Source organism: Oncorhynchus nerka, linkage group LG15, assembly GCF_034236695.1.
Source record: "Oncorhynchus nerka isolate Pitt River linkage group LG15, Oner_Uvic_2.0, whole genome shotgun sequence".
In the NCBI taxonomy this organism is placed as follows: domain Eukaryota; kingdom Metazoa; phylum Chordata; class Actinopteri; order Salmoniformes; family Salmonidae; genus Oncorhynchus; species Oncorhynchus nerka.
In genome coordinates, this window is record NC_088410.1 from 46,472,448 (window position 1) to 46,490,021 (window position 17,574).

Sequence of the window (17,574 nt, forward strand, 5' to 3'; positions counted from 1 at the left end):
AAAAGTAGCCAGTAAAGGGATGGGGTTTGAAAAGTTGATAAATATAGCGACAAAGTCAATAAATTGGCAACACTGCGTAAACTAAGCACTAGAGCGAGCTGCTCCCTCTGTGGGCCGAAACAAGCATAACATCCCTTGACTATAAATACGTGATAACAAAATGCAGAAGATTAGGCTACTGTACTATATACAGTACCTTCAGAAAATATTTATACCTCTTAACCTACTCCACATTTTGTGTGTTACAGCCTGAATTCAAAATGGATTAAATAGATTTTTTTTCTCACCCTTCGACTATACACACAATAATCCATAATGACAAAATGAAACATGTTTTTAGAAATGTTTGCAAATGTATTGAAAATAAAATACAAAATAAATGTGCGTAAGTATTCACATCCCTGAGTCAATACTTTGTAGAAGCACATTTGGCAGTGATTACAGCTGTGAGTCTTTATTGGTAAGTTTCGAAGAAATTTCCACACCTGGATTTTGCAAAATTTACCCATTGATCTTTTCAAAATTCTTCAAGCTCTGTCAAATTGGTTGTTGATCATTGCTAGAAAACCATTTTCAAGTCTTGTCATAGATTTTCAAGTAGATTTCAGTCAAAACTGTAACTTGGCCACACAGGAACATTCACTGACTTCTTGGTAAGCAACTCCAGTGCACATTTGGCCTTGTGTTTTAGGTTTTGTCCTGCTGAAAATGTCTAGTGGAAAGCAAACTGAACCAGGTTTTCTTCTAGGATTTTCCTGTACTTAGCTCCATTCAGTTTATTTTTTATCCTGAAAAACTGTCCAGTCCTTTACAATTACAAGCACACCCATAACATGATGCAGCTACCACTATGCTTGAAAATATGGAGAGTGTTACTCAGTAATGCGTTATATTGGATTTCCCCAAACGTAACACTTTGTATTCAGGTCAAAACGTTCATTGCTTTGCCACATTTTTTGCAATATTACTTTTGCAAACAGGATGCATGTTTGGGAGTTTTTTAAATTCTGTACAGGCTTTCTTCTTTTCACTCTGACAATTAAGTTAATATTGTGGAGTAACTAGAATGTTGTTGATTCATCCTCAGATTGTTCCTATCACAGCTTTTAAACTGTAACTTTGAAAGTCACCCTTGTCCTTCCTCTCCGGCAACTGAGTCAGGAAAGACGCCTGTATCTTTGTAGTGACAAGGTGTATTAATAACTTCACAATGCTCAAAGGGATATTCAATGTCTGCTCAATAGGTGGACATATTTGTGAGGCATTGGAAAACCTCCCTAGTCTTTGTGGTTGAATCTGTGTTTGATATGCACTGCTCAACTAAGCACAAGAGCAAGGGGTCCAGAGATGAGGTAGTCATTCAAAAATCATATTAAACACTATTATTGCACACCGAGTGAGTCCATACAAGTAATTATGTGACTTGTTAAGCAAATGTTTACTCCTGAACTTATTTAGGCATGCCATAAAAAAGGGTCTGAATACATATTGACTGAAGACATTTCAGCTTTTCATTTTTAATTAATTTGTTAAAAGAAATTTGAAAAACATAATTCCACTTTCACATTATGGGATATTGTGTGTAGGCTAGTGACAAAAAGTATATACATTTAATCAATTTTAAATTCAGGCTGTAACACAAAATGTGGGAAACGTCAAGGGGTGTGAATACTTTCTCTCACATTCTCCCATATGTCTGGTTGGCAACACAGGGGACCCAAACATGAGCAAGAAACGGTATTTCCATTTTTTCACAGCAACTATTTCCCTTTTTCTCTGATGTTACAGACAAACTTGGACCAACAATAGTAGCTTAACAATAGAGGCCTGACTTTATCAGAAACTTGCTCACAGATGTATATAAACACATCAATACCAGCCAACCTCTTTTGACCTCAGTGGGTCTATTTATGTAAGGGAGTGTGTACACATATTACTATAAAATGGGTTTCCATGGCCGAGCAGCAGCACACAAGCCTAAGATCACCATGCGCAATACTTAGCATCGGCTGGAGTGGTGTGAAGCTCGCCGCCATTGGACTCTGGAGCAGTGGAAACGCGTTCTCTGGAGTGATGAATCACGCTTCAACATTTGGAAGTCCGACGGACTAATCTGGGTTTGGCGGATGCCGGGAGAACGCTACCTGCCCCAATGCATAGCGTCAACTGTACAGTTTGGTGGAGGAGGAATAATGGTCCCTTAGTTCCGGTGAAGGGAAATCTTAACACTACAGCATACAATGGCATTCTAGATGATTCTGTGCTTCCAACTTTGTGGCAACAGTTTGGGGAAGGCCCTTTTCTATTTTAGCGTGACAATGCCCCCGTGCATAAAGCGAGGTCCATACAGACGTGGTTTGTCGAGGTCAGTGTGGAAGAACTTGACTTGTCTGAACAGAGCCCTGAACACCTTTGGGATAAATTGGAACGCCGACTGTGAGCCAGGTGTAATAGCCCAACATCATTGCCTGACCTCACTGATGCTCGTGGCTGAATGGAAGCAAATGACAAGATCTAAATCAAATCAAACGTATTTGCTACATGCTCCGAATACAACAAGTGTCGACTTTACCATGAAATGCTTACTTACAAGCCCGTAACCAACAGTGCAGTTCAAGAAGAAGAAAATATTTACCAAGTAGACTAAAATAAAAAAAGTAATAATAAAAGTAACACAATAAGAATAACAATAAAGTGGCTTTATACAGGGGGCGCCGGTACTGAGTCAGTGTGCGGGGGTACAGGCTAGTTGAGGTAATCTGTACATGTAGGTTGGGGTGAAGTGACTATGCATAGGTAACACACAAACAGAGAGTAGCAGCAGTGTACAAGAGGGAGGGAGGGGCTCAATGTAAATTGTCCGGTGGCGATATTTATGAATTGTTCAGCAGTCAAATGACTTGTGGGTAGAAGCTGTTGAGGAGCCTTTTGGTCCTAGGGGGAAATCCTTCCCAGAAAAGGGGAGGCTGTTTTAGCAGCAAAGGGGGGAACAACTCCATATTAATGCCCATGATTCTGGAACGAGATGTTTGACGAACAGGTGTCCATATACTTTTGGTCATGTAGTGTATTGAGTACATTTTTTAAGGATTTGCGTAACTTCAAAATAAGTCATATAAAAAGTAGCTTTTCAATCCATTCAATTTGAGTTGAGACATGTTGGATCTACACATGTTTTGAGACACGGGCAATGTTATGCAATTGATTTCATTTAGGAAATATTTAAATAACAGATGCTGTATAATAAGCAGAAAAAGGCAAAGAAGCTGAACAGCAATGATGACAATGAACCACATTGTTCTTCATTGAAAAAAGCGCATTTATGCTAGGTATGCAAGAGAGCTACTAAAAACTCACTATATGAATACTATAGAGATTTTGATTCATGATAATACTATACAAGTACTATTGAGTATTATTACAGAAAACATCTGGCAGGAAATCTTATAAAAAATCTTATATAGGGAGAGAGATATTATAGGACGCTTATAAGCCCACTATAGGTTACTATAGAAATCCTATAATATCCTATACGAATACTATAGTTATTTTCTGTAAAGGGGGGCACAGAATATTCTCGTCCTAGTCCGTTGTGAATTGATACTACAGTGTATTAAATAGCACAGGCTACAGTAACGAGCAGTAAGCGGTGGAGGGTTGACAGTCAACATTGTTGACAGGAGCCTAGGATACTATATATTGCATGTGTGAGGCACATTCTCAATAAGCAAGATATAGCCTAGGCCTACCGTTGATATGGCCTTATACAGTAGGACTGAATCATTTCGATATTTTCGATTGAATGTTTCTTAGATAAATGGACAAGAGACACTTTTTTGGAAATAGGGATGGATACGAGCCGAATGGAGTATGTACTGCAGGAAGGCCTATTTTCATTATGAATAATGCCAAAGAATGATGGCAAAATCCTCACGAGTAGACCATTTAGAAACCGGTAACACTTTGTTTAAATAGATGCTCTACAGACTATCAGTAACATTTCAGCTAACTATCTACTAACCCTAGCCCTAACCTGAACCTGAACCCTTATCCTAATCCTAAATTCAACCCTAGCCCTAACATGAACCCTTATCCTAATCCTAAATTCAACCCTAGCCCTAACATTAACCCTTATCCTAATCCTAAATTCAACCCTAGCCCTAACATGAACCCTTATCCTAATCCTAAACTCAACCCTAGCCCTAACATTAACCCTTATTCTAAACCTAACCCTAACCTTTGCAAGCAGTTGCTTATTAACAGATAGTTTGTTGATAGTATGACTATCCGGACTATCCAAATAAAGTGTGACCTAGAAATATTTTATAGATAGGCTCCTTGGCTAATGCATGGCCAGGTTAAGAAACACACGCAACTTGTTGCTGTTGAAACAGCTTCCGCTGTAATAGGCCTAGGGGCACAGGTAGCCTACTGACAACGTGTTTTTTTAATCACATGAAACAGAAAACAAGCAATTGTAACAGAAAAACAACTTAAATGTTTCCAAATAGGGTCAGCGGTATCAGTCATCTTTCATGCCATGATGGGCTTATGGACATGTAGCCTACATGAGGGGTTTTGCGCATATCCAAAATAATAACCGTATCTGGCTAAAATAATTTGTCAGCTCACATTTTGTGTCGGGACAATGGCGCTGGCTTAACGGCTGCCGGAAATAGAGCCCATGGTGTAAATCCATGCCACTGTATGGAAGTGCGTCCCAATGTCTTTTTTTTCTGTGCACCGCACTTTCCACTTCATTCAAGCCACAGCCCCTGAATGAATAGCTGCTCGGTTTGCAGCATAATGAACTTTGAGCGTTCCTGTCAGCGGTGTTGGCTCGCCACCAGGCCGTTAAACAGTATGTGAGGTCTGTATGGTGCATACACACACCGTGGGTGGGCCAAGCTCGTCAACCTCACGATGCTAACGGATAAAGCCGTGCTGTACCGTTACAAGCTATCGGTTTCAACAGGCAGACGCTAGGCCCAATGTTTGCCCTTAGCATACTATGCTATTTGCTAACTATCTGAGAACCACTTAGGCAGTATAGTCTGTGTTGGTTCACTGGATGTATAAAAGGAAAAAGGAAACTGGAAAATGTTCCTTAGTTTAAGTGAATGTTAACTAGCAACTCTACCTTTGTTTTGTGTACAGGTAGTTGCCAGTAATCTAGCAAATCTCACGTAGTTATCAATACAGGTGTTTGTTACCTAGATGTTACCTACGACAGATGTTACCTCGTAACTTAGTAACTTTTTCTACTGTAATGTGTTCTTAGCTCTCAGTACAGGTGTATGTTACCAACAGCCTTTTAAAAAATTTTTTTTTTACAGTATCTCTCAATACAGGTAGATGTTACCTAGCAACTATCACTTAGTTTCCAGTAGCCTACATGTAGATGTTACCTAGCAACTGTTTCTTGTATGCCTATAGGCTATATCCTGGTGTGGAATTGGAAAATCCTAATGTAAAATCCCAGGAGTTCACCTTTAAAACACGTATTTACATGTGAAAATGATTTCACAGCGTCCCCCCCACCGTAATCCACCAACAAACACTGTAAAGCAATATATTGTCGACTCGGTGCAAGAAAGATCTCTGTGACTGAGCCACTTTTCAACTAGACTTCCTGTATAGCCAGACAAGATGCACCCAATTTGAAGAGTTTCTGCAATGGCCATAAATGTAATAAGTGCAGTGACTGGTTCCATTCTTCCTGCCATCTTTCTAATTTGATTCATATTCATGATTGAGATTTCAATCTCCCAGTTAGAAGCATATGTATTGGTGCATAGACATGGACCGGTTCTGTTTATTTCACATCTTGCCAGTCAGAGGCTGAGGGATCTTGGGTTGCCTCCAAAATGGCAACCTCTTCTGTATATATAGTGTGTGTGTGTGTGTGTGTGTGTGTGTGTGTGTGTGTGTGTGTGTGTGTGTGTGTGTGGGGGGGGTAAATAGCGTGTGTCAAAGGGGAAGGGGTAGATTCTGGTTGAAAAGGATTTGAAGTGGTTTGGGGGGATTTCTGTATAATCTGGTGGATTCCTTTGGAGTTGGGGGTAAAACGTGCTGTGTGTATGTGGTACTAGGCAGGAGGGTCAGGTAAAGGGGCTGTATGTGGGGGCGTAGGGGGTCAGTGGCAGGGGTTAGAATCTGATGAGGTAGTGTTTTTTATGGGTGGAGGTTGATATAGCCTGGTGGATTTTTGTTAAGCTTGGTGGGAGGGGGGTCGTACTTGTGAGTGTGCATTGAAGAGGAAGTGTGTGTGTTTGTTGGTGTGGTTGTGTGTGGGTGTGCACAACCATGTGTATCTGCGTGTATATGTGTGCATGCACGTCTGTATGTATTTGTGCGTGTACACGTGCATGTACATTCATGTGTGTGTATGAGGAGGTGCACCCCCACAACACGGGCTGCAGGGTCTGGTAGTGCATGGCGGAGAAAAATGGAGGGGGGCTGGGGGCGTGGGAGGGTGCATTGTTAGGGAATCCAAAGACGGCGTAATTAAGCCCAATGGATACCAGATGGCTGGCTGTCAGTGACGTGAGAAGAGGGACGAGCCCCTAATGGGAACCAGCCGCCCGCCGAAACGCTTTGAACTGGCGGCCGGAGAGAGAGAGAGAGAGAGAGAGAGAGAGAGAGAGAGAGAGAGAGAGAGAGAGAGAGGGAAAGAGAGAGGGGAGAGAGAAGGAGGGAGGGAAAGAGAGAGGGGCAGAAAGAGAGAGGAAGAGAGAAGGTGGAAGGAGAGAGGAAGAGGCAGGGACGGAGGGGTTGACAGAGGGGGGGATGGAGAGAGAAAGAGAGAAGGAGATGGCAGGGGAGAGAAAGAGGTAGCGAGAGGAATCACAGCATGGGCCGTGTGTGCTAGCTTAAATCACTAGCGGCAGCAGCAATGGGAGGAAGAGGAAGAAGGGAAGAGGAGGAGGTGGAGAAGAACAAGGGAAGTGGTCCCAGAAGATGAAAATAAAGAGTCTGTGCTGGCATCATCGACAAATACTCCCCTCTGGACATCACTCTCTCTTGGTCCTGATGGTTTTCATCTGTTTGGTAGCACTTTACATAAACTACATGCCAACAAGGGCAACTTTAACTACTTTTGTAACCACGGTAACCAGAATGTATCCTAGTAGGTACTCAAGTATTACTTGCAACTGCATATAAGATACATAAAACAATTATTACATTTCAAGGAAGAGGCCAAATGTTCTTTTTAATGAAGTTTAGTGACTGTGTTTTCACACGAAATCAAACAGAGATGTGTAAATGATGTGTAACTATCATTCGGCTACATGGTGTCTGTGCAACTTGATGTAATGTTTGTACATCTATTATGTGAGGCTGGAGTTAGAGCACCATGTGGTTAGCATTTCAAATGTCATCTACTTTTAATTAAAAAATGTAATATATATATATATTAACCTTTATTTAACTACGCAAATCAGTTAAGAACAAATTCTTTTAAACAATGACGGCCTACCCCGGCCGACGCTGGGCCAATTGTGCGCCGCCCTAGGGGACTCCCAATCACAGCCAGTTTGGACACAGCCTGGATTCAAACCAGGGTGTCGGTAGGGACGCCTCTAACACTGAGATGCAGTGCTTTAGACCGCTGCACCACTCGGGACATTGTGTCACAATGGGTATGTTACCTAGGAGTTTGTTGAAACGGTTCAGACAGTTGGACTGATCAATGGTAGCCTGGTTCTGGATTTATTTGTGCTGTTTCGCAATGACCATAGGTGTTGGCAAGACCGCACAAACTGATCTGGGACCAAGTTAGATCTGTGGAACATGGGGTTTAATTTGACCATGTCTCTTCAAAATGTTACCCAAATGTGACTTGGTAGTCAGTGATTTATTTGCCTTGTCATGTGGTCATACACATACTGTACATCTCTCCCAACCAAAAATGTTACATCCTGCTTTACTCTTCAAGAGCATGTCATATACAGTAAGCAATAAAGCACAGCGTGTTTTGTGTGTCATGAGAGGCTAGGGTGTGAAATAGGGTTGGGCGGTATCCAGATTTTCATATCGTCATACCGTCCTTCTTTCATCTCGGGATTTACGGTATTACCGGTTTAGTACACAAGGGGGCACCAGAGAAACAAACAGACAGGCAGAGAATGGAGAGGAGGATAAAAGTCAAGGAAATCAAGATAGCAACTTTGCCTTCTCAAACACGTCAGAAACTAACACAATAGGATGCCCCGTCACCGTATTAACTCAGCTACGTACCTAGATAGCAAGTTAAACTAGGGGTCATGTTAACACATGACACCTTCTGCGTTTTTCACGCCAGAAAAATATATAAAACGCATAAGAAATAGTTTGCTGTGTTTTGTAAACACAGATGTAAAATGCTTCTCATTGTAATTTCTGCTCGGCATCAGACTCATTTTGTGCTTCAGCTGCACTTCTAAACTCGGATGCTCAGACTGATGTGTAGCTTCTTTTCTCCTGTACTTTTCTCAGTGTAGCCAGCCTATTTTTCTCTGGTAAAATGCTAAATAAAATTTACGCAAAACATTAGGAAATGTAGCTGGCTACATTCTTTCTATGATTAAGCTTAAACATTAGACATATGAAGGCCATGCATAGTTTTTGACAAAAAAAAGACCTTGCTTTTTCATTGTAAGCTCATCTACTTGTGTGGTTGCTAGCCAAATAGCATTGCACTTCTTTTGTCAGCTGATGAAAATGAAGCTATATTATGTAACATATTTTCTGTGAAGGAAAACTATAGACTATAGTTGCATGTCCCCGATCACTCTATTGAAGCAGAAAAACACGGTTGACTTTCAATATAAAACATGACCCCATGTGACACAGCTTTACTCATCTGCTCCCGCTTTCTCCCATTGTGCTATTTACAAACAAACACGTGACTGGCTCAACTGTGCTGGTGAACTAAGTACGCTTCATAACGTAAATTAATAATACTAATAATAATGTGACAGGTGAAATAAGAACGTGATCTGCATCATCTCCTAATGAATTGCACAAGTTGACTGCAGGTATTTACTTAAAAAATAGCTACAAATATTCAAATGTATTGAAAAACTTCAAGGAAATAGTTACAACGGTATTGACGATATTGAAAAACTGTCCCGTGGCTATTTCCAAATACCCCGGTATAGAGTATATATGGTACAGTTGAAGTCGGACGTTTACATACACCTTAGCCAAATAGGGTTAAACTCAGTTTTTCACAATTCCTGACATTTAATCCTAGTAAAAATTATCTGTCTTCGGTCAGTTAGGATCACCACTTTATTTTAAGAATGTGAAATATCAGAATAATAGTAGAGAGAATGATTTATTTCAGCTTTTCTTTCTTTCATCACATTCCCAGTGGGTCAGAAGTTTACATACACTCAATTAGTATCTGGTAGCATTACCTTTAAATGGTTTAATTTGGGTCAAACAACTTTGGAAGTATGCTTAGGGTCATTGTCCATTTGGAAGACCCATTTGCGACCAAGCTTTAACTTCCTGACTGATGTCTTTATGTTGCTTCAATATATCCACATACTTTTCCTACCTCATGATGCCATCTATTTTGTGAAGTGCACCAGTCCCTCCTGCAGTAAAGCACCCCCACAACATGATGCTGCCACCCCCGTGCTTCACGGTTGGGATGGTGTTCTTCTGCTTGCAAGCCTCCCCCTTTTTCCTCCAAACAGAACGATGGTCATTATGGCCAAACAGTTCTATTTTTGTTTCATCAGACCAGAAGACAGACCTGAAAGTACGATCTTTGTCCCTTTGTGCAGTTGCAAACCATAGTCTGGCTTTTTTTAAGGCGGTTTTGGAGCAGTGGCTTCTTCCTTGCTGAGCAGCCTTTTAGGTTATGTCGATATAGGACTCCTTTTACTGTGGATATAGATAATTTTGTACCTGTATCCTCCAGCATCTTCACAAGGTTGTTTACTGTTGTTCTGTGATTGATTTACACTTTTCACTCCAAAGTACGTTCATCTCTAGGAGACAGAACACGTCTCCATTCTGAGCGGTATGACGGCTGCGTGGTCCCATGGTGTTTATACTTGCGTACTATTGTTTGTACAGATGAACATGGTACCTTCAGGCGTTTAGAAATTGCTCCCAAGGATGAATCAGACTTGTGGAGGTCTACAATTTTTTTTCTGATTTCTTTTGATTTTCCTATGATGTCAAGCAAAGAGGCACTGAGTTTGAAGGTAGGCCTTGAAGTGCATGCACAGATACACCTCCAATTGACTCAAATGATATCAATTAGCCTATCAGAAGCTTCTAAAGCCATGACATAATGTTCTGGAAATTTCCAAGCTGTTTAAAGGTACATTCAACTTAGTGCATGTAAACTTCTGACCCACTGGAATTGTGATACAGTGAATTATAAGTTAAATAATGTCTGTAAACACTTGTTGGAAAATTACTTGTGTCCTGCACAAAGTAGATGTTCTAACCGACTTGCCAAAACTATAGTTTTGAAAATTGTGGAGTGGTTGAAAAATTAGCTTTAATGACTCCAACCTAAGTCTATGTAAACTTCTGACTTCAACTGTATGCTGCCCAAGCCTGGTGTGAAATGTACAGTCAGTTAAAGGGTCAAAGTCACATATAGTATGCTTTTCTCTTGTGGCCCTGAAGAATCGTGTTAAGCTCTTTCTAGCAACTACATTCATCTGTCACACAGGCTCAGAAATTACTTTCTCACGTGGATACATCCTCTCCTAATATCTAACTACTATTTTCGTGACACTTTCTATGAATACCTTGCATTATAAGCCCATTTACTACGCCTAATGAGCTATGCTGTTTTAAATGATTTTGAGACGATTTAGGAAAACGTACTAGTTTGAGTGCTTGACCTACAACAGCGTTGAAGACTTGAACAACTCTTTCTTGTCAATGGGGTTTAATGGTCTGATTTCTCTCTCCTGTATGTCTCCAGGACTGTGGTGATGCCGATTGCCCACGAGTTCTCTCCTGACATGGTGCTGGTCTCATCTGGTTTCGATGCCGTCAAGGGACATCCGGCGCCGCTGGGGGGCTACAAAGTGTCGGCCAAGTGTAAGCTCACGAAACACCTCGTCAGTTCCTCACTGAATCACATGCAGGGACACGCATGCAAATAGACGTTGGAGCGTACGCACACACACACATTCAAAAGTTCATGCGATCACACATTATGACATTTTTCTTGTAGTTGACAAGCATAGTTGAGACTTAATGGAAGTGTTTTTGTAAATACTAATCCTCTCCTAATATCTAACTACTTTATAACAATGCTTTATTTTTTATATTTTTTACAGTACATACAGTATATTTATAGCTAGAGAGTTAGGGGAGTCAGAAATGTAACCGTGGTAAAATAAACTTGCTCAAATTGAGTAGCCTATGCTACAGTTTGTTTAAAGTAGTGTTCAATAATCACGTTGGCAGCCATCTTTGATTCCTTGGTGTTTTCCCATGTCAAAGCAAATCAAAAGGATTGATGTAGCAAAGTACTCAAATTGTTCTCTATTATTACTTTTATTCAAATGAGTTTTATCACCTGTGGGAATTTAAATACCAATCATTCAGATGGTTTATTTTCAAACCTTTCCCTTTTAGCTGGCACAATAAGAATCAAGCTAGCTGTCTTTACTGGTTCACCATTGGTTTTAGCTCAGCCAATCCAAAACGGCTTGATTCGAATAGATATAAAATACAGTGAAAATGTGATTGTGAAGGTAAATGAATACCTTACTCTACCTTCTATGGATCTTACAGGTTGAAATGAACCTTCTAAACTGTTCTAAGAGCAACCTATTTCTACCTCATCCTCACTATCTTAAGAGTTCTACTTCGTCGATCAGACGGTTCTTTATTTCACAGGGTTTATTCAGTAGTTTCGTCTGTATTTGTTCCTGACAAAGAGTCAACAGTGTCAGTCTTGGCTGATTTGATGTTTATGTCTGGGAGCAGGAAGTCACCCCACTGTGTATGATGATGTCATATCGCTGAGTCTACTTTGTAAAAACAAGTTTTCACTTTGTCATTATGGGGCATTGTGTGGAGATGGGTGAGGGAAAAAATGAGATTTTATCCATTTTGAATTCAGGCTGTAACACAACAAAATGTGGAGTAGGTCAAGTTTTCACTTTGTCATTATCAGGTATTGTGTGTAGACAAGTGAGAGAAAAAAATATTTGATCCATTTTGAATTCAAGCTCTAACACATTTTGAATTCAAGCTCTTCAGAAAGTATTCATACCCCTTGACTTATGCCATGTATGTCACACAATACCCCATAATGACAAAGTGAAAACTTGTTTTAAAAATTTGAGCAAATTTATAGAAAATGAAATACAGAAATATCTAATTTACATAATGATTCACACCTCTGAGTCAATACATGTTAGAATCACCTTTGGCAGCAATTACAGCTGTGCATCTTTATGGGTAAGTCACTGAAAAGCTTTGCACACCTGGATTGTAAAATTTTTGCCCATTTTTTTAAAAATTCTTCAACTTCTGTTAAATTGATTGTTAATCATTGCTAGACAGCCATTTTAAAGTCTTGCCATAGATTCTTTAGCAGATTTAAGTCAAAACTGTAACTAGGCCACTCAAAAACATTCACGCTTCTTGGTAAGCAACTCCAGTGTAGATTTGGCCTTGTGTTTTAGGTTATTGTCCTGCTGAAAATTGAATTAATTTCCCAGTGTATGGTGGAAAGCAGACTGAACTGGGTTTTTCTTTAGGAATTTGCCTGTGCTTACCTTCATTCCGTTTCTTTTTTTATCCTGAAAAACTCCCCAGTCCTTAATGATTACAAGCATATCCATAACTTGATGCAGCCACCACAATGCTTGAAAATATGGAGAGTGGTAAAGTGTTGTATTGGATTTCCCCAAAACATAACACTTTGTATTCAGGACAAAAAGTTAATTGCTTTGCCACATTTTTTGCAATATTACTTTAGTGCCATGTCGGAAACAGGACACATGTTTAAGAATATTTTTTATTGTGTTCAGGCATCCTTCGTTTCACTCTGTCAATTAGGTTAGTATTGTGGAGTAACTACAATGTTGTTGATCCATCCTCAGTTTTCTCCTATCACAGCCCTTATACTGTAACTGTTTTTAAAATCACCATTGGCTTCATGGTGAAATCACTGAGCGGTTTCCTTTCTTTTCCGGCAAAGGCGTCAGGAAGGACTCCTGTTACTTTGTAGTGACTGGTTGTATTGATACACCATCAAAGTGTAATCAATAACTTCACCACGCTCAAAGGACTATTACATTTCTCTTTTCTTTTTTTTTTTACCCATCTACCAATCGGTGCCCTTCTTTTGAGATGCATTGGAAAACTGCCCTGGTCTTTTTGGTTGAATCTGTGTTTGAAATTCACTGCTCGACCGAGGGACCGTACAGATAATTGTATGTGTGGGGTACATACTGTAGATGACCTAGTTATTCAACAATCATGTTAAACACTATTGTTGCACAGAGTCCATGCAACTTATTATATGACTTGTTAAGCACCTTTTTACTCCATTACTTATTTAGGCTTGACATAGCAAAGGGGTTGAATGCTTATTGGCTCAAGACATTTCAGCTTTTCATTTTTTATTGATTCGTAAAAATGTGTAAAAACATAACTCCACTTATGTGGTATTGTGTGTAGGCCAGTGACATACAATCTCAATGGAATACATTTTAAATTCAGGCTGTAACACAACAAAATGTGGAAAAAGTCAAGGGGTGTGAATACAGAACTTTCTGAAGGCACTGTACCTTTAAAAAAAAACAGCACATTTCAGCATTACAGCTCTTTTCCTCAGGGTTCTCACACATCCTGTGTGTGTGCTTGGCAATATGGAGAAGGGGCTTTTTGTATCAACAATTTTATCCATGTATCTGTGACCTTTGGAATGTTTTAATCCTTTTCATTTTAATGTGTGAATTCTAATAAAGTGTATAAATGTATCTCTCCCTCAGGTTTTGGCTTCCTGACACATCAGCTGATGGGGCTGGCGGGGGGCCGGGTTGTCATGGCCCTGGAGGGGGGTCACGACCTCACGGCCATCTGCGATGCATCGGAGGCCTGCGTCCGCATCCTGCTGGGCACTCAGGTCAGTAGACACAGATCTAAGACCAGCTTAACCCTCTGTAAATTCTAACCGGAGCCATAAGGGGGAAAAACACAATGCTGACCTTCGATCAGCATCTAGGGTAGTGATGGGTAGTCTTAAGGCATTCATGTGCTTCCCAGCTGAACAGTTCAGAAGAGTTCGTGCATACATTGTGATGACATTTTGTGACGTTTCTGTTAGTTTTGGACTTCGGGTAAAGGTTTTATTTTGGCTGTTCGGGGACACCACATTTTTTCTCGAGGCCAGCTAAAGTTCAAGAGTCGAAGTGTACGCCCTTTCGTCTGTGAATGGTCAACTGTAGGGATTCTTCAATAAAGTCTTTGTTTTCATTCAACGTTTTTATTCGACTCGTTTTTATGCACGTTTTCATTGAGAAATGCTGCACCAATCTTAGTCAGATGTAAAATTGTGCGACTAAGATCTCATCTGCAAAAATCGTCAAAATTAATGATAGATACCTTGAGTTATCGTAGATTAATTCTGACTATTTTGAGAAAGTGGCTACGGCTTCTCAAAATGGCCAAAGAGTACTATTGCCATTTTTTTTCTTGTTTTTCAAGCGAATGTCTTTTAAGGGCAGTATGCGAGCACACTCTTTCGGTTCGTCTAGCCAACTTTGGCTAGCTGCCAGCTGAACTGAAAGGTGCTGATGCCTTTACCCTGCGGGAGGATGTTGCCCCTTAGGCAGATCTTACCCCTCCCTAAATCCTAACCATAACCATTAGGGAAAACAGAACATTGCTGACCTTATATTATTGTCTAGGGCAGTGTTGGGTAGTCTTACCCTGTTGTGGGTTCAGGCTTTTGCTCTAGCCATGCAGTGCCAGCAACACACCTGTTGGCAGGGGAGGCATAATATGTCCTTAGAGGGATATAAGGTCTTTCACTTTAGTACATCACACCCACCGCTTTTGTGTGTGTGTGCGTGTGTGTGTGTGCATGTGTGTGTGTGTGTGTCTATGTGTGTCGCGTGCTATGTGTGTGCGTGCAACGCGTATGTGTGTTTGAGTGCCTGTCTCTGTGTGTGTGATGTTTTACTCCAATGTTTGACGTCCCCCCTGTCTTCCTCTGTGTGTGTTCCCTTCCAGGTGGAGCCCCTGTCTCAAGCTGTTCTGGAGAGGAGACCCTGTCGCAACGCTGTCCTCTCTCTACAGCGAGTCATACAGGCCCAGGGTAAACATCTGATGATAAACACTATCTACTTTCTCTCTCATGATCATTGTCTTACTGTCTTCATCACTCTTCCCTCTGCCAATCTGTCTTTCACCCTAGAGTATCTTCCCTCTATCTCAGTCTCTCTCTCTTTCTTACACCATCTCAGTCTCTCGCTTGCTGTGTTTTTATTTTCACTTCTCTTTCTCTCCCTCTCTCCCCATCTTCTTTTCTCTCGGTCTCCCTTTACTTCTCTTACTCTGCACGTCCCTCTCTCTCGTTGTCTTTCTTCAAGCCTTCCCTGTGCACCTCTCTTGTTCCGTCCACTCTTTCCCACATCTCTTCCATCTCTACCACTCCAGCCTCGGTCATTATATTTATTTTATCCCTCTATCTGTAGTACCTCCTCTCCCCATCTATCTTGCTGTCATTTCTCTCTCTCTGACCACCTCACTCTCCATCCATCCCTTTCTCCTGCCTTCATCCCTCCTTCCTTCTCATTCTTTCCTTCCCTCTCTTCTCTCTCTCTCTTCTCTCTCTCTCTCTCTCTCTCTCTCTCTCTCTCTCTCTCTCTCTCTCTCTCACACACACACACACACACACACACACACACACACACACACACACACATAGAGAGAGCCTTCCTGGCTCCAATTAACTTCAAACACTTCTTTGGCACACGACCTTCACAACATCCCCTCTTGATTGCGCACAAATGTTATCCCAATCCAATTAGATTAATACAAAATATTTGCAAAGCCACAAGAATGTTAAGCCCCTTCATTTAGGCAGAGGGTGAAATATATGTGTGGTGAATACTGGGAACACACACATGCGTGCACACACACAAACACACTATGGCCCCCTCTCTCTCTCTCTCTTACACACACATCACACACACCAAGGCTCTTCAACACACAAATATCCAATGATTTATTTTCCTTCCGCCATGTGTCAAGAGACACACGCATGTCCTAAACGAAAAGAGCTTGAGAAGATGAGAAGTATGAACCCATATTGATTTATGCTAATGTCAGAACTCAAAATATTGTATAAATCAAGCTTGTTCTGCAGATGGGATTGATGGCATGTGAATGTGGCATAATGTGTGTTCTTGTGATATGCTGAATTAAAATGGCCGTATTGATCCTCTATTCCGACCACACACAGACAAATATTACTGTAGCTGCAATATTGCTTAATATAGAATACAGTTCACACATTTCAAAGACAGTACTCGCCACGGAGGCAACATGAAACCCAACCCCCCCCCCCCGAAAAAAATCTCTCTCACTCTCTCTTGCCCTCTCTCTCTCTCCATCTCTCTCACTCTTGCTCTCTATTTCTCTCCCTCTCTATCCAGGTGAGTACTGGCGGTCGTTGAGGGCAGTGGCCCACACAGTGGATCAGTCCTACCTGCAAGCCCAGGGACAGAGTCTGAGACGGAACTCAGAGGACCACAACAACACAGTGTCCGCCATGGCCTCTCTCTCCATGGCCTCTCTCTCCATGGCCTCTCTCTCCATGGCCTCTCTCTCCATGGCTAGCCTCGCCACAGACAGGTAACAGTACTAGTGCTGAGCGATTTGTGCTTTTATTTGAGCTCGGTTCGTCTTCAGTTTGATCATTTATTTGAAATAGTCACGGTTGTCGATTTCGTAAAAAAAAAAAAAAAAAGTGGACATTAAAGTGGACATTAAATGCACTGTGCATTTGGTTTTGTTCTGATTTATCACTAGAGAAACTGCGCATCGATCTCACCAAAAGAATAATCATAATGGTGTTTTAAAAACTCTGCATTCTAAAAACATCAAACAAGACCAGGCCAACAAAAGCACTGACACCATGTAGTAACAGCACTGACACCATGTAGTAACAGCACTGACAACATGTAGTAACACCACTGACACAATGTCATCTCATATAATTTCAAGATAATATAATATCATGTGAAGTGATAACGTGAAATGATATTAAAAGGGATGGTTCACTCAAGACGTCCAAACAGACAGGTAACATCACTGACACCCTGTAGTCACATATGATATCAATATAATATAATGAAATATTAAGTGAAGTGTGATGACATGAAATTATAGTTAAAGGGATGGTTCAATCCAAATTCAAATGTGGGCTTGTTTTTTTTTCGACCTAAGTGCAAATGTAGGTTATTTAGTTACTTTCAGCAGCCTCTGCCTAGCATTGTCTTTCCTGGACGGAAAGGAAAATCATCAGTGAACCATCCCTTTAAAAAAAAAAATATGTATTCAATTAAAACATCGCCTTACTAC

General features: G+C 40.8%; 1 protein-coding gene across 5 annotated transcripts in view; it reads left to right on the forward strand.

Annotated features, from left to right (window-relative positions):
• LOC115142796 (histone deacetylase 7-like) overlaps positions 1-17,574 on the forward strand; it is a 102,184-nt gene that overhangs the window by 72,814 nt on the left and 11,796 nt on the right. For all 5 annotated transcript variants that reach the window (XM_029682544.2, XM_029682545.2, XM_029682543.2 and 2 more), the window contains 4 exons: positions 10,943-11,061; positions 13,977-14,110; positions 15,220-15,304; positions 16,647-16,845. In XM_029682544.2, the coding sequence (XP_029538404.1) occupies positions 10,943-11,061; positions 13,977-14,110; positions 15,220-15,304; positions 16,647-16,845 (537 nt within the window). The remainder of the gene's footprint in view (positions 1-10,942; positions 11,062-13,976; positions 14,111-15,219; positions 15,305-16,646; positions 16,846-17,574) is intronic.